Below are 23,210 nucleotides of genomic sequence, written 5' to 3' on the forward strand. Positions count from 1 at the left end.
AGTGGGTTTCAGTAGGCCTTTAAGCAGTGGCACAAACATTCATGTCATTTCAAAACAGAAAGTGCAAAGTTGTCAGAGACGTTTTAAAACAAGCTATGAGTGCACTTTTGTGCATGATGTCACTAAGATGACACATCAAAACAACACTAAATTAAAGTGCGCTTTTTGTACAGAACGCCACTACAACAGTTTAAAACAAATAAAGTGCACTTTTGTGCATCATTTCACACAAGGTATTTCAATAACTGTCAAATAAAAATGAGCTGCATAATAGTAAGTCAAATAGTGTATGTCCTTCACTATGAAGTAGGTTCCTGCTGCTCCATCTGTTGTTGACTATTCATTTAATTCGGTGTTGATCTGGGAATAGTTGCTTCGGCATTTTGTTGGCGTGGCACCGAACGGAGATATTGACATGCAGAGTTTCAAGCGCTTCGTAATATTCTTTAGCAGGTGACTTTTCAAATAATGTTACACATTAGCAGTAATGTTACTTTTAGTAGCAACGCTTTTACCGCATAATCATTCAACATTTTCCCGCTTGAAGCCAAACCACTGCCAGACGATGGATCCCCTGCTGTTTTTCTTGGGAATGAATTCTTCCTTGATTTGTTACCAGATTCGTACCTTCTCTCTCCTGTATTACCAACCCCACCGCACCGTTAGCATCACAGCCAATGTTACCATGTCGCCAACTGTCTGCTCCGTGGGAGCGTGTAATGTTGCAAAGTATGTGACGTATGTAAGAAGGTGCGCTTGTTTTAAGTCTCTGTGAGAAGGAGTGACAAGAAAGAGTGAGAAGAGCCTGTAGTGTAATGCCCGCAGCTAAAAGCAACTGCGTGACAACGTATACTCGAATATCACGATAAGTGTAATTTTCTATATCGCACAGAGACAAATCTGCGATATATCGAATATATCGATATATCGCCCAGTCTGACGCTAGAGTGTTTCTTTTGTTAGTCTCCGTCTTTTAAAGTGGATACAAGAGGGTTCACTCTGTTCATCGCTCTCAGCACCTGAGCACGTTTGTTCGACCGTATAATTCCACGAACAGAGTGAGCCTCTTGTCAGTCTTTCACAATCTTTGTTTCGGCATTACATTGCATTTTAGTACCGTATTTTGCGAGCTATAAGGCATGCTTAAAATCCTTTAATTTTTGTCAAAACTCGACAGTGCGCCTCATAACCTAATGTACGGAATAATTTTGCTTGTGCTTACCGTTCTTGAAGCATTTTTATTTGTTACATGGTGAAATGATAAGTGTGACCATGTGTCTCGTTTGTTCTGTCGACGGATGTAAGGAAGCTACTTCCGGGTATGGCCAACAAGGTATTTGTCATTTGTTGGTATTTTACTTGGTAAAATGTTTGATCCACATGCTGTGCATGTTATTATTTTTACGTTTGTAACCTGCTTTATTTATTACAGTTTTCACAGTGAATTTGAAGGGAAAGTAAGCCATCAAATAAATCAGTTCAAGAAAGCCATTGTGTCTCTGCTATTTGGCGGGAGTTACACTTTCTAACCTCACTAATGCCTTGCATCGTTTATATTAGATATATAACAACGGGCGGGTGGCGGGTGGCGGGTGGGTGTGTCTTGGAGAAATGTTGGTTCGGGGGGATTGCAGGTGGATGACGAATTTAGTGATGCGGTTGCGGATGATATAATTGCCTCTCCGCGCATCTCTAATATGTATATGTATGTGTGTATATGTATATATATGTATATTTGCATATATATATGTATAGTGCCGGAGTGAGAAGACGTTTTAAAATAATTAGCGCTTGCTTACTTTTACCGCATGCCTTTGGTAAGCACAGGAGTGAGAAGAGGTTTTAAATTAATTAGCGCCCCGGCGGCTATTCAAGGAAATACGGTAGTTTTAAGTGGCATTTAAAAACATTCCATTAGATTAGAACCTGTATAAGTGACGGAAAGCATCGCCTACAAGTTTTGGCATGAATCCAATTCTTCAACAATCACGAAAACTCACATTTCCCCTGCAAAATATCTGAGCAAACACTGTTGACCGGACTGGATTAAATATAAACAATCCTTGGTAAAAGTTAAATATGTGGATGTTCTATTCCTCACTGTCAGCAGTCTGTTGACACTGGAAAAAGCTCCTTGAAACTCTCAATCTTTAGCATCGGTCCCTTTAAGAGACAAGCCCTTCATGCTGGAAAGTCATATTTACACAACAGGCATGTTTGTGATCTTGATGACACACACGCACACAACATCCGTATAGGCTCGGGAGAGAAGGTGTGCCTAAAATGGCTTTAAATCTGTTTTTTTTTTTTCACCAGGAAATGTTGACCTTTTCCACGACTTCCTCTTCACAACTGCTCGTAAAATAAGTGTCACACATGAAAAAGACACTTTAAAAGGTTTACAAAAACTGCTCTAATTTATGGTCTGCATCCTTCCAAGGCTGATCATAACAGAATGCAGTGCAAGGCCACATAAAAAGCAATAATTTCCTTTAATTTTTCTGGCTACATCACAATCCTCATCCATCCATTTCTACCGCTTGTCCCTCTCTGGGTCCCAGAGGGTGGAGAGGTATTCATGTTTTTCTGCAAACTGCAGTATTCATGTTAGAACAATACACAAGCTAGGTGGCAACAGTGCTCGACCTAATCAACAGGCTCTGTTCTACCCAGGAGGACCGTATTTTTCTGAACAAAGGTCGCACCAGATTATAAGGTGCATTAAATGTTGAATTATGACATTTTTTTTTGTAATTTGAAACTCTTCCTTGTGGTTGACATAACATGTCTTGTGGTTCTCTGGCCAAAATGTTGTATGGATTATAGTCTTTGAGCCGCTTTCCGACCATCTTTTTACGTGCCTCCACTTTGACAGCATCTTCTCCCCGGCATCTTTGTTATACCGGTAGATCTTAGTGCTTCCTAAGCGAGTCTACTGACGGATATAAGTTAGAACTGTATGCTACTTCATATTAGAAACGGCAACAGCGGAGGATGAATGCCCCACAACAAGAGAATAGAGAAAAAGAAGGAGCTTATTGATTACAATTGCGGATGTGCGCGCAATTACAGGACTTATGCAGATCCCAAAAACACATCAGCAGGTACCGATAGGTAAGAAAAGTTGGTTTTGCGTAATATGGCAAAACAAAACGTCAGTTAATGTCTCCTAACAGGTGCAATTTTGTGGTCGTTGTACACACACCATAATAATACCGCATGTTGAAGCACAGTACGTCTGACAATGGTAGTCGTAATGCCATAAAATCCATCAAGCGGGGTGGCTTCGTAGCTTAGCAAAGTCGTACTAAAACATTTTGACGGATTTTTGAGCGCTGTGTTTAATGTTCTATATTCTCAATGAAACATCAATGTTTTGGTGTTTCTTGATTACGGGTACTTGCTAGCATCATTTATTGAACAGGCGTCAACCTGCAGTGCACACATATCTCTTATGTGTGACTGCCCTCTACTGGTCGCACTCATCATGACACCATGCACCAAATAAAGTTACTTGGAGGTCGGTAAGCACAACCAGAATTAATATGCACATTAGGCGAACTGGGTTATAAGGCGCACTGTCCATTTTTGAGAAAATGAAAGGATTTTGAGTGCGCCTTTTAGTCGTAAAAATACGGAAAGTGCAAAAGAACACGTGTACAGAGCTAACGGAGGCTAAAGGATTAGAGTTTGTGAAAGAAATGAAAAGAAGTCGTCAGCACCATATATGAAGAATATAACTCAAATTGTATATTGTACAGTAAAATACCTGTAAATAACTATTATTTGTAAATAGTCATTAAAATCAGGGGGGTCGTGGAAAATGTCTGTCCCCCACGGGGTCATAGTATCAACTACCAAGTTTCATTGCGCTGTCTTGCTGTGGAATCTCTGGTGGGTTAGTAGGGAGACTTTGTATTCAGTCCTGAGTGGAACAGGCAGCTTCTGAATGTTCTTGCTGCGGATCCCGAAAAGAAGTGAGTTGCAGTAGTCCAACCTTTACTTTCGTTGTTCATGCTGACACTTCCAATGTGTCCGTTGAACTTGTAGCTTCTCAAACTACTCTGTGTAGTGTTCAATGGCTTAGACGCTACTGCCATCTAGTGTCTCGAAACTGCAACTGCCTTCAAATCCACTGCAATTTTTTTACCTCCTGGCTAGCAGAAACCTTCTCCGCTGATGAACAGCAGACTTGATAAGTTGGAGATTGTGTTACCGTATTTATTGGCAGGCTTAAATAAGTCATACAAATTATCAATATCGATCAATACAAAAAATGTATGTTGTGAAACAGTTTTCAGCCATATGGCCCAGCTCTACTTAAAAGCATGTAAACAGTGATATATTGGTACATTCCTATGTTATCCATTCATCCATCCATCCATCCATCTTCTTCCGCTCATCCGAGGTTAGGTCGTGAGGGCAGCAGCCTAAGCAGGGAAGCCGAGACTTTCCTCTCCTCAGCCACTTCGTCCAACTCTGCCCGGGGGATCCCGAGGCGTTCCCAGGCCAGCCGGGAGACATTGTCTTTCCAACGTGTCCTGGGTCTTCCCCGTGGCCTCCCACTCGTCGGACATGCCCTAAACACCTCCCTAGGGAGGCTTTCGGGTGGCATCCTTACCAGATGCCCGAACCACCTCATCTGGCTCCTCTCGATGTGGAGGAGCAGCGGCTTTACTTTGAGTTCCTTCCGGATGGCAGAGCTTCTCAACCTATCTCTAAGGGAGAGCCTTGCCACCCGGTGGAGGAAATTCATTTCGGCCGCTTGTACACGTGATCTTGTCTTTTTCGGTCATAACCCAAAGCTCATGACCATAGGTGAGGATAGGAATGTAGATGAACCGGTAAATTGAGAGCTTTGCCTTCCAGCTCAGCTCCCTCTTCACCCCAACGGATCGATTCAGCGTCTGCATTACTGAAGACGCCACACCGATTCGCCTATTGATCTCACGATCCACTCTTCCCCCACTGGTAAACAACACTCCGAGGTACTTGAACTCCTCCACTTGAGGCAGTGTCTGCTCCCCAACCCGGAGATGGCACTCCACCCTTTTCCGGGCGAGAACCATGGACTCGGACTTGGAGGTGCTGATTCTCATCCCAGTCGCTTCACACTGGACTGCGAACTGACCCAGTGAGAGCTGAAGATCCCGGCCAGATGAAGCCATCACCACATTATCTGCAAAAAGCAGAGACCTAATACTGTAGCCACCAAACCGGATCCCCTCAATGCCCCGACTGCGCCTAGAAATTCTGTCCATAAAGGTTATGAACAAAATCGGTGACAAAGGTTAGCCTCGGCGGAGTCAAACCCCCACTGGAAACGTGTTCGACTTGCTGCCGGCACTGTGGACCAAGCTCTGACACTGATCGTACAGGGAGCGGACCGCCACTGTCAGACAGGACGTTACCCCATACTCTCTGAGCACTCCCCACAGGACCTCCCGGGGTACACGGTCGAACACCTTCTCCAAGTCCACAAAGTACATGTAGACTGGTTGGGCAAACTCCTATGTACCTTCAATGACCCTGCCGAGAGTATAGAGTTGATCCACAGTTCCACGACCAGGACGAAAACCTCACTGTTCCTGCTGAATCCGAGATTTGACTACCCGGCGTAGCCTCCTCTCTAGTACACCTCAATAGACCTTACCGGGAAGGCTGAATAACATTCCTATGTTATTGTGTTTTTCTTATTTAATTTCCTTTGTTAATACGCTGTATGTTAATAAAATGTTGAGCTACTCCCTAGTCTATTGGTTCTTAAGTCAAGACGCTTTATAACTGGCAGGTTAAAAACAATGTAATAAAAATAGTGATTGGATGATATGAAAAAAAAATCTTTTTTCTGCTTTATTGCCTAGCCCGACTTAAACCATTTAATAAGGGTAGGTAGGTTTTTCAGAGGTGATTCTGGAGGCATCACTGGCCTGCAGTAGATTCAGTAGCCTGAGCTTTTATTTGTTGCACTTTCCAAGCCTGAAGGATGTCTGGGACTTATTTCAAACTACCACCACCTCCCAGTTCAGAGTGTCATTTTCTGTGAATGTGTGCGTACTGTACAGGTTGGTCTTGTATCGGTGCCATCTTTGTGTAGCCTTTGGTGTACAAAGGCATAACATAACATCATTCTCCAAAATTGTGACCAACGGTGCCCGAAGCACTCGTTTTTCCGGTCTGAGACCAGGAAATGAAAGGTGACATTCTCCACTATAGTTTATTAGATTTATGGTATGCGGAGAATACGCTCTAAGCCGCTCGACTCTACTCTGTCGGCGAAGAAGATGTATAGTAGTCTGGAAGTTCGATCTCTTGTGGGCGGTCTTATTTACGTGCCTCCACTTGGACAGCGTTTTCTCCCCGTCATCTTTGTTGGACCGGTAGTTAGAACTGTACACTACCTCATATTAGAAATGGCAACACCGGAGGATGAATTGATTAGGATTGTGAAAAAAATAAGGAGCTTAATGACTACAATGGCAAACGCGCAAATTTTCGGGACCTATGCAGATCCCAAATACACATCAGCAGGTACCAAAAGGTAAGAAAAGTTGGTTTTGCATAATATTGCAAAACAAACCGTCAGATAATGTCTCCTAATAGGTGCCAACTTGGGGTCTTTATACACACACCACAATAATACCGTATGTCGAAGCACAGTACGTCCGACTATGGTAGCCGTAATGCTCTGACAATCCATCAAGTGGTGCGGCTTCGTAGCCTACTAAAGTCGTACTAGAACAATTTGTAGGATTTTTGAGCGCTGTGTGTAATATTCAATAGTCTTAATGAAACATCAAAGTTGTGGTGTTTCTTGCTTATGGTTACTTGGGAGCGTCATTTATTGAACAGACGTCAACCTACAGTGCACACGTATCTCTTGTGTGTGACTGCCATCTACTGGCCACACTTATCATTACACCAAGTACCAAATGAAATTGTTCGGAGGTGCCATCTTTGTGTAGCCTTTGGTTTACAAAACTCCAAAACTGTGACCAACGGTGCGCAAAGCGCTTGTTTTTCCGGTCTGAGACCAGGAAATGAAAGGTGACATTCTCCGCTGTGGTTTATTAAATTTATGGTATGTGAAGATTATACGCTGTAAGCAGCTTGAATCTACTGAGCTTTGTCTGTGAAGAAGATGAAGATCTATAGCAGTCTGGAGGTTCCATCGCTTGTGGGCGGTCTTATTTACATGCCTCCACTTCGACAGCGTTTTCTCCCCGTCATCTTTGTTGTGCCGGTAGTTACAACTGTACGCTACTTCATATTAGACATGGCAGCATTGGAGGATGAATGGATTACTATAGAGAAAAAGAAAGAGCTTATTGACTACAATGCCGAACGCGCGCATATTTTCGGGACCTATGCAGATCCCAAATACACATCAGCAGGTACCAATAGGTAAGAAAAGTTGGTTTTGCATAAAATAGCGGAACAAAACGCCAGATAATGTCTCCTAATAGGTGCCATTTATGGGCCCTTCTATACACACACCATGATAATACTGTATGTTGAAGCACAGTATGTCTGACTATGATAGCCGTAATGCTCCGACAATCCATGAAACGGTGAGGCTTCGTAGCTTACCAAAGTCCTACTAAAACAATCTGGCGGATTTTTGAGCGCTGTGTGTAATGTTCGATATTCTCAATGAAACATCAAAGTTGTGGTGTTTCTTGCTTACGGGTTCTTGAGAGCGTTATTTATTGAATGGGCGTCAAACAACAGTGCACACGTATCTCTTGTGTGTGACTGCCATCTACTGGTCACACTTATCATTACACCAAGTACCAAATGAAATTGCTCGGAGGTGCCATCTTTGTGTAGCCTTTGGTTTAGAAAACTCCAAAACTGTGACCAACGGTGCCCGAAGCGCTTGTTTTTCCGGTCTGAGACCAGGAAATGAAAGGTGACATTCTCCGCTGTGGTTTATTAAATTTATGGTATGCGAAGAATACACTCAAGCTGCTCGAATCTACTGAGCTTAATGTCGGCGAAGATGTATAGCAGTCTGAAGTTTCCATCTCTTGTGGGCGGTCTTATTTACATGCCTCCACTTTAACAGCGTATTTTCCCCGTCATCTTTGTTGTACTGGTATTTTTTAGCGCTTTCATAGCGAGTCTACTAAAAAATATAAGTTAGAACTGTAAGATACTTCCTAATAGAAATGGCAACATCATAGGATGAATGGATTAGGATAGAGAAAAACAAGGAGCATATTGGCAATGACAATGGCAAACGCGTGCATATTTTCAAGACCTATGCGGATCCCAAATACAAATCACCAGGTACCAATAGGGATGCTGTTTGATAAGAAATTATCGAGTTTGAGCCTATTATCAAATCCTCTTATCGAACCGGTTCCTTATCGATTCCCTTATCGAATCCAGATAGGTTGTTGTACCACAATATTAGGTTTAACAAAAGCTCCCTTTTATTTTATAAGAAAAAAAATGATAAAATAAATAAATAAATACTGACTGTTGTTACCCCCCTAAAAAAAAAATTAAAAAAAAAATTGACTGTGTTACTACCCAAAGTATATTAAGTGGGATTTTTCAGAAAAACCAATATATACGTAACCCAAAAACAACCTGTCTCTGTGATCACTAAAAGAGTATAACTAATAATAGTGTTAAATAAAATCAGTCCCTTAGGGCACAAAACTGAAAATAATACAGCTCTCCAAAAAGTGCAATTCTGCTGCTATTGGAACATAATAACTACACACACTATGACACTAAGAACGCCACAGTCATCAATCAACAACTCTTCTTCCGAAAAATTAGCATGTCTGCTTTTTCAGGATCAAGTCTGACCCTCTCTTCGCTAATCGTGTCGCCAGCGGTGGAAATAACACGTTCACTTGGCGTGGAACTAGTTTGGACACACAGATAGGTTTGACGACATCCTCCTCCAGTCTACATCTAAACCTTCTGGGGTCCATCAGTGTGGGAAAATGAGGGATAGACATAGCATAGAATTATGGGGGAAATTAGCTGAATGTGAAGACTAGGGTGTCTGTTACTATGTCTTTAGCATATCAGTATGTAGAAATAAATGATGGAATGGATTTATTAATGAAGTTAAACATTGTACTTATATAATCCACTTTAAAAGGTTGTTCAAATAAATAGTGCTTACAAAGTACAAAGAAGAATTATGAGAAATACTTTCAACCTTATTGAAAGTAAGACATTCTTCATCCCAGTTTATTAATAATGACTGAATTTATTAACTACATATTACAAAACTGTAGTACATACTAATTCAGTGATGTTATTTTAATCTAAAAAGGTCAGTAAATGATGTATATATTTGTAAACGCTCTGAAGTGGGAAAGTGGTAGGATTAAATAAGCTTTACTTCTTCCTACTCCTTTTCGGACATGATGTAAAGTGAAATGATATGAAATTGTGATTTGTTATGCTGTTAGTGTGCTCATGTACAAAATAAACTAAAGAAAGAAAGAAAGCACTAGTTTATTAGACAGACCTGCAAACTTTGGAGTGGTGTAGGCTACAAGATACCGTTAACGTTATCAGACACGTACAAAAAGGCTAACGTTACCGTTAGCCACTGACTATGCTTAGGTAACATTAGTCTAGCTAACATTACTGCAGTCCTGGTTGACATAAGAGGTAACGTTATTTTAGCCTTAAGGCTAAAATAACGTGAGCGAATATGGAAATTAACCGGCAACAGTTGACGTCAGTTACTCACCGGCACTATCACTGGGACTGGGGCTGCAGGTTGAAGCAGAGGAAGAGGGGCGTGCTTCGTCATCTTTTTCGCTGCTTCTCCACGTGTTGAAAACACGCCATGGTTCTCGAACGTTCAGGTTATGTACAGCCTGAACATGTTTTAAACATAATTATTTTACTTCCCCCTTTACATGAGAGCGAAGCCTGGCAATAATTGCATATTGCCATTTCCTCGTCATATTTTTTAGTAAAATGAAGCCAGGCCTGTGTGGAGTTTGCATGTTCTCCCCGTGAATGCGTGGGTTCCCTCCGGGTACTCCGACTTCCTCCCACCTCCAAAGACATGCACCTGGGGATAGGTTGATTGGCAACACTAAATTGGCCCTAGTGTGTGAATGTGAGTGTGAATGTTGTCTGTCTATCTGTGTTTGCCCTGCGATGAGGTGGCGACTCGTCCAGGGTGTACCCCGCCTTCTGCCCGATTGTAGCTGAGATAGGCGCCAGCGCCCCCCGCGACCCCGAAAGGGAATAAGCGGTAGAAAATGGATGGATGGATGGAAGCCAGGCCTTGAGGCGTTTTTTCCGGTCCATTTTTTTTTGCTGCTTTCTGTATCTGCCGCCTAATGACTGAGCTACGTCATTTCCTGTGATGTCCCACAGGGCATTTCCTGTGGGACGGGATTCGTTCCTAGGGATTCGGATAAGGAACCAACTCTTTTTCTTTACTATAGTGGCCCCAATAACGGGAACCGGTTTTCAAAAAGGGATTTGAGTCCATAGAATCTGTTCTTTTCTTATCGAACAACTGCTCTGAGTCATCCAACCACACGCATTAAGAAACAAATAGGACTTTGTGTTGCATAACATACCACTTATTTTGCGAGTTTCGGTTTTTCCCGTGGATCCATTTAACCGCATGATTAGTACTCGTTACGCATTTACTCTGCAGTGTACATGTGACAGATAGTTAAAAAAAAAACTGAAGCAATGTTCCCCATAAGAAATCATGTAAATCCAATGAAAATATTAGCACTAAAAACATTTTGTAGAGAATAATCATAGTTTTACATGCATAAAACAATGTCAAATAAGTATACATGGCCAATTAATGGATAGATGAATATTTATTATCACTTCCTTCTATATCCCGTGGCTCTAGAGTCACATGCAGCTCTTTAGCGCCGTCTTAGTGGCTCTTTGGAGCTTTTTCAAAAATGTATGAACATAGAAAAATATATTTTCAGTTTGAATATTGTTTCTTTAGAAGGAAAAACATGACACAAACCTACATAAATGTTAGCAATCCCACTGTCAATGTTAAACATGCTTCACTGATGAGAGTATTTGGCGAGCATCGGTTTGTCCTACTAGTTTTGGCGGTCCTTGAACTCACCGTGGTTTGTTTACCAGTACAACTATCTCTGTTGCTTCCACAGAAAGACATGTTGTATACCACTACTTTGTCTCATTTTGTCCAGTAAACCTTTTATATTGTGCGTAAATGCACAAAGGTGAGCTTTGGTGATGTTATTGACTTGTGTGGAGTGCTAATCAGGCATATTTGGTCAGTGCATGACTGCAAGCTAATCCATGCTAACGTGCTGTTTAGGCTAGCTGTATGTACATATAGGATCATTATGCCTCGTTTGTAGCTATATATTTGATGAATGCATTAGAAGATGACAGCTTGGCGTTTCCTTTAACTTGGACATACACATCTGTACCTTTGGCCACATTCTAAGACAGTAATTTCCAGGAGTTATCTCACCCTCTGAGAAGTGTTACTAATGTTGTCCAATGTTGTAAAAATGTGTAGAGTAAATATTACATTTCAACATTTCTGTCAACGAAGATTTGTGTCAACCGACACAATGTTGATAGTAGGCTAATATCATGTGTTGTCCTCATTATAACGCTTATATCAAACTTTTAAAGTAATTTTGATAGTAGGCTAATATAGCTAATATAGACCCTTACATCATGTGTTGTCTTCATTATAACACTTATATTAGACTTTTAAAGCCATTTTGATGGTGGGCTAATATATACACTCACATAATCTGTTGTCTTCATTATAACACTTGTAGAAGATATTTAAAGTATTTTTGATAGTAGGGTATTATAACTAATAAAGACACTTAAATCATGTGTTGTCTTCATTATAACACTTATATAAAACTTGTAAAGTCATTTTGATAGTTGGCCAACATAGCTAATATAATCACTTATACTGTATAATGTCTTGCCTTCTTTATAACATTTATATTAGACTTTTAAAGCCATTTTGATGGTAGGCTAATATATACACTTACATAATCTGTTGTCTTCATTATAACACTTGTATAAGATATTTAAAGTATTTTTGATAGTAGGCTATTATAACTAATAAATACACTTACATCATGTGTTGTCTTCATTATAACACTTATATAAAACTTGTAAAGTCATTTTGATAGTAGGCCAACATAGCTTATATAATCACTTATATAATGTCTTGCCTTCATTATAACATTTATATTAGACTTTTAAAGCCATTTTGATGGTAGGCTAATATAACTTATTTAATCACTTATATAATGTATTGCCATCATTAGAATACATATACAAGGCTTATAAGTTTTTGTTGCTCCAGACAGATTTTTTTAATTCATTAATTTCTGGTCCAATATGGCTCTTTCATAATTTTGGGTTGCCGACCCCTGTTCTATATTGAAGACTGTTGTTGGCAAAGACAGTGATTAGCTGTGAGTTGTATTTTTTTAATTAATATTGTTTGTCTTCTCTTTTTAATCAACGTTCCGGCACTTGCCATTTTCTTTGGCCCCATTGTGGCTTATTTTGCAGTCTTAGTCAGTCAGAAAAAAGCATTTGTGTCATATACGCTACGCGAGCAAATGTGACTTGTGTGTTATGCGCCACTTTTAGGGTATTTTTAATCATCAAATGACCATATCCTACCAAAAGATGGCTATATCGATACCTTTCTACACGTTCTTCTTAACTCCAATCAAGCACTGACGTCACTTCCTGTCTCTCTTCCGTTGCAGAAAATTACCTTCCCCTTGATGCTGTGCGTGGGGGCCGCAGTCATCGGCTCCCTGCAGTTCGGGTACAACACAGGCGTCATCAATGCTCCTCAAAAGGTAACCTATTGTTATTTTTTCCCTATTTTAAACCTCATGAGCTGCCATGATTTGAAATTTCTCACACAGCTCTAAAAAACACCCGCTGTAATTTTAGGGTTGTGAGTCGAACCACGACAGAATTTGGTGCACGTTTTTCTTTAAGTGGGTAAATAAGAGCTGAATTTGTTGAAACATGTGGGCGTGTCCCTGCAGGGGGCGTGGAAGCCAGTGACCATTTTGCTAATGGTTATTCATCTTTGGGGATCTCTGTATTACGTTAGATTTTTTTAATTTTATTTTTTTCATTTTATTTTTATTGACATTTAGCATCAGATGTTCCTATCCATTACATCATATTCACATACATCATATATCTGTTGTCTTCTCTAAATTACAAAATATTCTTTGTTTATATCCCAACCATACAACCCAACCCCCCCCAAAAAAAGAAAGGAACAGAAAAAAAACAAAGTTCTATCTACAAATATATCAATTAAATAAGCAAAATATAAATAATAATACATTAATAATACTACTACTAATAATAATAATCAGAAATAAAACAACAAATAAAACAGATACACATATACTGTGTGTATGTGAATATATATATATATATATATATATATATATATATATATATATATATATATAAATATAATTTTTTTTACTCATATATTTATTCTCGGGCAGCACGGTGGTAGAGGGGTTAGTGCATCTGCCTCACAATACGAAGGTCCTGAGCAGTCCTGGGTTCAATCCTGGGCTCGGGATCTTTCTGTGTGGAGTTTGCATGTCCTCCTCGTGACTGCGTGGGTTCTCTCCGGGTACTCCGGTTTCCTCCCACCTCCATTGACACGCACTAAGGATAAGTTGATTGGCAACACTAAATTGGCCCGAGTGTGTGAATGTGAGTGTGAATGTTGTCTGTTTATCTGTGTTAGCCCTGTGAGGAGGTGGCGACTTGTCCAGGGAGTACCCCGCCTACCGCCCGAATGCACTGAGATAGGTGCCAGCGACCCCCCGTTGCCCCAAAAGGGACAAGCGGTAGAAATGGATGGATGGATATTTATTCTCATTGTTGCTTATTATTGTTATTTTTATTGGAATATTTTTCAATTTTGTTTCCATTTATAGCCCTATTATTTACTTTTTTATTTTTAAATTCGATCTCAATTCTGTACACTGCTGCTGGAATTTTTATTTTCCTAAGAGAACTCTCCTGAAGGAATCAATTAAGTACTAGCAATCTATCTATATACGCATTTAGAGAGTAATCTTAGAGTATTTTCTTTTCTTTTTTTTTTATCTTATTTGTATTTTTTGTTAGCATTACAATCACTAATTCGAAAAATTTAAGTCAGGCTTATGGGGCGTGACATAATTGACCCAGTTTTCCCAGTATGAAGTACATTTCTCCAATTTTTAATTAATAAAGGCAGTTATCTTTTCCATTTTATATGTCCATTGTGATTTCCATTCATTGCTTCAAAGATGTTTTTTTTTTTAACCAAAACCATTTATTTAATCACCTGATTTTGCAGATTTGCCCAATATTTTTCCATTCATTTAAAAAATTATAAGCAGTACAAAATATATACAGTGCATTTTACATTGAGCACCTTTTATGTACACACAGTATACTGGTACTAATGAAGTAACGAAGGTACTATACTGGGCTTTCTGCTTTGCCGCTCCCAGGCTGTGGAAAGCTCTCCCTGACAACCTGAGGGAACCTCCAGTAGGTGCTTTTAAAAAAGGCTTAAAAACCCTTCTTTTTAAAATCGATATATGCATACTAGTGCTAGCTATTAAACTTTTATAGTTTTTATTTTTATGTATTTATTATTTTTGATACACTGTAGCACTTTGAGGTTGTTTACTCAATGTATAGTGCTTTTTACAAATAAAATCTATTATTATTATTATTATTATTATTATTATTATTATACTGCCTTTGAAAAATACTGGTCCTCTTTTGTTTTTCCATCCGCGCGGGAATATAGGCACATATTAGACGCACGGAGCACTTACAAGCAGAAACATTGTGGAGAATGGACACATTTTGGCTTCTAAACTTACGGTAAAGGTGATGCAATAAACACCGACTGCTTTAAATCATAGCTAACTTCTCTCCGCGGTGTTTTAGCAATTTATAAAATCATTAGTCCTCGCCTCCATGGCGGCAAATAAGCTTTGTTTCTTACACGTACCATTATCACTGCAGGACGAGGAATAGCTAAGCTAGCGACAAGCAAGTGCTCCTGAATGTAAACAAATGGGTTTACATTTACATACATCGAGTCTTAATGATATCAAGTACAAGAGACGTATATTGTCGTTTTACTACATTACATCGATTTTTATTTTTATTACGACAAAATATTTTTTTATTTTTTTTATTATTTATATACTCAGAAAATAAGTCGCTGGAAAATGAATAACTTTAATTATGACCAATGTATGATCCTGTACCTACTTGGTATTGGATCCATACCCAAGTTTGTAGTATCAGCCAAAAAACGTATATAAAGTATCAAAGAATAGGTGATTCTTACATTTGAACAGAATGGTAAATAAAAACATGTTAAAGCTCGATTAATAATCCCTCTTTATGCCACTTATCCATCATAATTTTGACAGGAAATGACACAGTATGTTACCATGAATTGATTACAGGTTTTGCCGCAGCGCTCTGTTGTTAGGACGGCCGCCTTAACAACAAAGAGCCACCGCCTAAACTAAAATCTTAAAAAAAAAACTTTTTTTTTTCTTTAAGATTTGAAAAAAAATGTTATTATTATTATTTTTTTTGTCCTGTCCAACTTCTCAGGCAAATCATATAGTTTATGTAGATGCCCATACCGGCTGTTCGGATTTACTTTACAAAAGAGAAGTGTAGTATACTTCTCTTGTTGCCTTATTTGTATTTGACTTTATTAATTATTATTATTATTATTTTTATTGCTATTTTACTATTTTTTTTAGCTATAGTTACAGTAATCATTAGTACCAGATCTCATCCAACTCAAGACTGCCCAAATGATTTATAAAGCAAGTAAAGATTCACTTCCAACAGGGTTACAGAGAAGATTTTTACAGAGAGAAGGGAATTATAATTTACGAGGAGAACTACTTTTTAAGATCCAATATTGTAGAACAACGCAGAAACGAATGAGTATAACAATAGCAGGGGTTAAAATATGGAACTGTTTAAAGGATGAAATAAAACACAGCACCAACATAAACCAGTTTAAAACGCTTTTTAAATCATTTATCATTAGTAAACATAAGAAAGAAGAGCAAACATTGTCTTAGAAAGACAATAATATGTAATATGTATATAGATACAATTCGTGATTTCATAATTGTACATATAGGTTATATTGAAATGTATATATTGCCACTTAGTGTGGAATTTGGATAAATTGTGTATATATAATATATATATATGTACACGTATATATATATATATGGTTGTGCAAATGTATATGTTTGATTTGAATGTTGAACTGTGTGTGTGGGACGTGTGCTACATATATGTTGCTTATATATTGTTTAAGGAAAAGGAGAAAAAAAAAAAAGTAATATAAGTGAAGCATGTTTTAGATTTTATATATTTTGAACCTTGTTGTTGTTGTGATGGGGTAGGTTTATATAAGCGTTGCTTCAACCTACACCCTTTCGGCTCAATCATTGCTCAAATGAGTGTTTTTTTTCTTGTTGTCGTTGTTCTTTGTTTTATGTGAAGATTGCCAAAATAAATAAATAAATAAATAATGTAGCAGCCTAGTTTTGAATGGCAGGGTCCCTGCTATCACATGTTGATAAAAATATAACATTTACATAATAAAAATCAACTACAGGCTTCCCAAATGTTGTAATAAACTAAGTATGATGAGTTGAACATATGTCAGCATGTGGCCCCACTTTTAACTCTTTTTTTTAAACGCTTATTACAAACGCTTATTTACAGTAAGTCATTCATTTGACTTAGTCATTATTTTGACTTAGTAAGTATTGCCTTACTAAGACAAAATAATGACTAAATCAAATGAATTACTTTATTTTGACTTAATAAATATTGACTTACTAAGACAAAATTAATGACACACCGTACTTTTCGGACTATAAATCGCAGTTTTTTTCATAATTTGGCCAGGGGTGCGACTTATACTCAGGAGCGACTTGTGTGTGAAATTATTAACACATTACCGTAAAATATCAAAAAATATTATTTAGCTCCTTCACGTAAGAGACTAAACGTATAAGATTTCATGGGATTTAGCGATTTGGAGTGACAGATTGTTTGGTAAAAATATAGCATGTCTATATGTTAGTTATTTGAATGACTCTTACCATTATTCACTCCAAGGACATCTATAATAACAGGCTTCTGCAGACTTCTGTATAAAACTGTGTCCATGCCCTAAAAAGGATTCGCTGACTGGGGGAACACTAGGACCAGGATTATGGCAGGAAATGAGCGGGCACCTGTTCCCGCAGGTAGTAAGACCACATTGTCGTGGCCCCCTGTAGAGTCAATGCAGTTTTTATTACCAGAGAGGTTAACAATTTCCTGGTGGATGTATAGCACAGGGTTTCCCACAGCGCTTTGTTGTTAAGGCGGCCACCTTAAAGGGAAACATTATCACAATTTCAAAAGGGTTAAAAAAAAATAAAAATCAGTTCCCAGTGGCTTGTTGTATTTTTTGAAGTTTTTTTTCAAAATCTTACCGGTCCCAGAATATCCCTAAATAAAGCTTTAAAGTGCCTTATTTTCGCTATCTTCGAAACCACTATCCATTTTCCTGTGACGTCCTACAGTGCTGGCAATGTAAACAAACAATGGAAATACCACAGCAAGATATAGTGACATTAGCTCGGATTCAGACTCTGATTTCAGCGGCTTAAGCGATTCAACAGATTACGCATGTATTGAAACCGATGGTTGGAGTATGAAAGTATTGAAGAAGAAACTGAAGCTATTGAGCGAATAGCTATTGACGCTATTCATAGCCATAGCATGGCCGAATAGCTGCGTTAGCATTGCCGGTAAAATGTGCGGACCAAACGGTCAGGAATTACGCATTTTGTGATAATGGAGCAACTTAAGTCCGTCGATTGGTAAGTGTTTTTTTCGCATTAAATGTTGGTGGAAAGAAACGTAATATAGTTGCAAATGCATCTGCAGGTTATCCATAAATCTCTGTGCCATGTCTGCTTTAGCACCGCCGGTAAAAAGCATGTTAGCATCGATTCGCTGGCAGTCACGCCGCGACCAAATATGTCTGATACATTACACATACATCCGTACTTGTTCAACAGCCACGAAGGTTACACTAATGTTTGTGATAGAAAAAACTTTAACACTCTTACTAATATGCGCCACACTGTGAACCCACACCAAACAAGAATGACAAACACATTTCTGGAGAACATCCGCACTGTAACACAACATAAACACTACATAACAAATACCCAGAATCCCATGCAACCCTGACTCTTCCAGGCTACATTATACACCCCGCTATTAGTCTACCTGCTGAACCGATCCCACACCCACCTGGACAAGCCTGCAAGCAGTGTGATGGTCATGTTTTTTGACTTCTCCAGGGCTTTCAATACTATACGGCCTGGGCTACTGGGTGTGAAGTTGAAGAAGATGTAGGTGGAGGCCCCCTTGGTGTCCTGGGTTGTAGATTACCTGACTGACAGACCACAGTACGTTCGACTGCAGGACTGTGTGTCTGACAGGCTGGTCAGCAACACCGGGGCCCCACAAGGTACAGTCCTCTCCCCCTTCCTCTTCACCATTTACACCACAGATTTCCACTATCAGTCAGAGTCCTGCCACCTTCAGAAGTTTTCTGATGACTCTGCGAAATTGGGGTGTATTGAGGATGGTGATGATGAGGAATACAGCGCACTGGTGCAGGACTTTGTCACATGGTGTGGAAAGAACCACCTCCAGCTCAATGTGACGAAGACCAAGGAGCTGGTTGTGGACCTGGGAAGGAGGAGGAGTACTCTGGAGACCCCTGTTTCCATCAGGGGGGTAGATGTGGACATGGTTGAGGATTATAAATACCTTGGAGTACACATCGACAACAAGCTGAATGGGTCAAAACTCGCTAAGGCCCTCTAAAAGAATGCACAGAGGCGCCTCTACTTCCTCAGGAGGCTAGGATCCTTCAAAATCCGTACAAAGATGTTGAAGATGTTCTACAAGTCGGTGGTGGCGGGCGCCTTCTTGAACGCCGTGGCCTGCTGGGACAGCGGGCTGAGAGCGAAGGACACATACATACTGGACAAGTTGGTAAAGAAGGCCAGTAACGTGGTGGGAGTGGAGCTGGACTCTCTGGCGGTGGTGTCAGAGAGAAGTCTAGCAAAACTCCTAGCCATTATGATGGACAACACCTCCGACCCACTACACTCGGACCTTGCGGAGTGAATGAGCACGTTCAGTGGAAGGCTCACACTCCCAAAATGTAACACGGAACGACATAGGAGGTCCTTCATACCAACAGCCATCAGACTGTATAATGCATATGTTCCTTCTTGACTGCACTTAAATGTAGAATATATGTAGAATATATTTATATTATTCATATATTATATATTACATATATAATATATGTCATATATTATTTATTATTGTTATTGTTTATTGTGAGTGGACTGTGGTGCTGAATTTCCCCCAGGGATCAATAAAGTACTTTCTATTCTATTCTAAAACATTTTAACATTGCTGTATGTATACTTTGACCCAGCAGATTCGGTCACCTTTTCAGTAGACCCATAATAAATTCATAAAAGAACGAAACTTCATTAATGTTTTTTGTGACCAACAAGTATGTGCTCCAATCACCATCACAAAAATATAAGAGTTGTAGAAAGTATTGGAAACTCAGGACAGCCATGACATTATATTTTTTACAAGTGTATGTAAACTTTTGATCGCGACTGTACATTTGCAATATAGAGTCCTGCTAAAAAGAAAATTGACTACAACAACTTGAATTAAGTTCCCCATGAGAAACTTAAATTCAACATTATAAAAATATACCATTGTTACAATCAATTTTACATTTATAATGACTGAAGGTAGAGCATAGTTTAGGGTCACTGTAGCTGATGGTATAAGTAGTTCAACAAATTTAATCATGTGGGAAAAAACAAGATTCTGAAGTGAATGCTTTGTGTAGCCTGGCCTCCCTCAGACTCTACCTCCATCAGCCCCTAGGTAAATTAATCCCTGAAGAGTTTGTAAATTGTAGTTATTATTTTATTGTTCACAGAGCAGGAAATAGCTGGGAAATGCTATACAATTGGTTGATAAAGCGCCAATCAATCAATCCATCCATCCATTATCTTTTACCGCGTGTCCCTCGAGAAGTCTCAGGGAATCAAAAAAATTGGCAAATACAATGAAAAAAGTGTATGTACAAACCCCGTTTCCATACGAGTTGGGAAATTGTGTTGGATGTAAATATAAACAGAATACAATAATTTGCAAATTATTTTCAACCCGTATTCAGTTGAATATGCTACAAAGACAACATATTTGATGTTAAAACTGCCCCCCAAAAATGTTTTTGCAAACAATCATTAACTTTAGAATTTGATGCCAGCAACTTGTGACAAAGAATTTGGGAAAAGTGGCAATAAATACTGATAAAGTTGAAGAATGCTCATCAAACACTTATTTGGAACATCCCACAGGTGTGCAGGCTAATTGGGAACAGGTGGGTGCCATGATTGGGTATAAAAGCAGCTTCCATGAAATGCTAAGTAATTCACAAACAAGGATGGAGCGAGGGTCACCACTTTGTAAGCAAATTGTCAAACAGTTTTAGAACAACATTTCTCATCGAGCTATTGCAAGGAATTTAGTGGTTTTACCATCTACGGTCCATAAAATCACCAAAAGGTTTAGAGAAATTGGAGAAACCACTAAATGTAAGCGACGATAATACGGACAATTGATTCCTCAGGCGGTACTGCATCAAAAACCGACATCAATGTGTAAAGGATATCACCACATGGGCTCAGGAACACTTCATAAAACCACTGTCAGTAACTACAGTTGGTTGCTACATCTGTAAGTTCAAGTTAAAACTCTACTATGCAAAGCAAAACCCATTTATCAACTACACCCAAAAACGCCGCCGGCTTTGCTGGGCCCGAGCTCATCTAAGATGGACTGATGCAAAGTGGAAAAGTGTTCTGTGGTCTGAGAGTCCACATTTCAAATTAAATTTGGAAACTGTGGACGTGGTGTCCTCCAGAACCATCCGGATTGTTACACGTGCATAGTTCAAAAGCCAGCATCTGTGATGGTATGGGGGTGTATTATTGCCCAAGGCATGGGCACTTACACGTCTGTGAAGGCACCATTAATGCTGAATGGTCCATACAGGTTTTGGAGCAACATATGTTGTCATCCAAGCAACGTTATCATGGACACCCCTGTTTATTTCAGCAAGACAATGCCAAGCCACGTGTTACAACAGCGTTGCTTCGTAGTAAAAGAGAGCTGGTACTTTCCTGGCCCGCCTGTAGTCCAGACCTGTCCCCCATCAAAAATGTGTGGCGCATTATGAAGCGTAAAATACGACGGCAGAGCCACCGGACTGTTGAACAACTGAAGCTTTACATTAAACAAAAATGGGAAAGAATTCCACTTTCAAAGCTTCAACAATTAGTTTCCTCAGTTCCCAAACGTTTATTGAGTGTTGTTAAAAGAAAAGGTGATGAAACACAGTGGTGAACATGCCCTTTCCCAACTACTTTGGCAGGTGTTGCTGCCATGAAATTCTAAGTTAATTATTATTTGCAAAACAAAAATAAAGTTTGAGTTTGAACATCAAATATCTTGTCTTTGTAGTGCATTCAACTGAATATGGGTTGAAAAGGATTTGCAATTCATTGTATTCCGTTTATATTTACATCTAACACAATTTCCCAACTCATATGAAAACGGGGTTTTGTATGTGTGTATACACACATATATATATATATATATATATATATATATATATATATATAAATATAAATATATATATATATGTATGTATATATATATATGTATAATATATGTATGTGTGTGTGTGTATATATGTATGTATATATATATGTATTTGTCTGTATATATGTATGTATGTGTATATATATATATATATATATGTATGTATGTAATGTATATATATATGTATATGTATGTATGTATGTATGCGAAGTGAAGTGAATTATATTCATATACCGCTTTTCTCCAGTGACTCAAAGCGCTTTACATAGTGAAACCCAATATCTAAGTTACATTTTTAAACCAGTGTAGGTGGCACTGGGAACAGGTGGGTAAAGTGCCTTGCCCAAGGACACAACAGCCGTGACTAGGATGGCAGAAGCGGGGATTGAACCTGCAACCCTCAAGTTGCTGGCACGGCCGCTCTACCAACCGAGCTATACTGCCCGGTTGTACTGTATATATGTGTGTATGTATGTATGTATGTATGTATGTATGTATATATATATATATATATATATATATATATATATATATATATATATATATACATATATATATATATAACAAGTAGATAAATGATTCATTTTTACAGTTTGTCCCTCGTAATGTAGACAAAATAATAGGTAGAGAAATGACATATGTTACTGCATACGTCAGCAGACTAATTAGGATTCTTTGTTTTTTTACTTATTCTTAAAAGACAAGTTGTATTGTGTGTTCACTATTTACTGTAAGGGCTAAATTACAATAATAAACACATGTTTCATGTCCCCTAAGATTATTTTGTTAAAATAAAGACAAATGGGACAAGCCGTAGAAAATGGATGGAAGACAATATTGTCATTTTTTGTGGTCCCTTTATTTGGAAAAGTATTGATTAGTATCAAGATACATCTTGGTACCGGTACCAACATATTGGTATCGGGACGACCCTCCTTTGGATCCAGCGTTGACCCTTCTAGGACTGTAGTCGGGTGTTAAAGCACGAACATGTTTTGGACCTGCGGTATTTGCCAAAACATCTCCCTGCTGAGCTGGGCCCACTGTGGAGTGGAAAAGGGGGTGGGCTCACTGACGGGGATATTAATAGCTGCATTGGGGCTTATTCACCCCAAGGACATCTATATTAACAGGCGTCTGCAGATTTCTGTATAAAACTGTGTCCATGCCCTAAAAAGGACTCGCTGACTGGGGGAACACCAGGACAAGGATTATGGCAGGAAATGAGCGGGCACCTGCTCCCGCAGGTAGTAAGACCACATTGTCGTGGCCCCCTGTAGAGTCAATGCAGTTTTTATTACCAGAGAGGTTAACAATTTCCTGGTGGATTTATAGCACAGGGTTTC

At 39.0% G+C, this 23,210-nt stretch overlaps 1 protein-coding gene across 2 annotated transcripts in view; it reads left to right on the top strand.

Moving 5' to 3' along the window:
• slc2a1b (solute carrier family 2 member 1b) overlaps window positions 1-23,210 on the top strand; it is a 74,112-nt gene that overhangs the window by 21,287 nt on the left and 29,615 nt on the right. For both annotated transcript variants that reach the window (XM_061885701.1, XM_061885709.1), the window contains exon 2: window positions 12,756-12,851. In XM_061885701.1, coding sequence (XP_061741685.1) covers window positions 12,756-12,851 — 96 coding nt within the window. The remainder of the gene's footprint in view (window positions 1-12,755; window positions 12,852-23,210) is intronic.

The sequence above is a fragment of the Nerophis ophidion genome, linkage group LG02 (assembly GCF_033978795.1).
Source record: "Nerophis ophidion isolate RoL-2023_Sa linkage group LG02, RoL_Noph_v1.0, whole genome shotgun sequence".
NCBI lineage: Eukaryota > Metazoa > Chordata > Actinopteri > Syngnathiformes > Syngnathidae > Nerophis > Nerophis ophidion.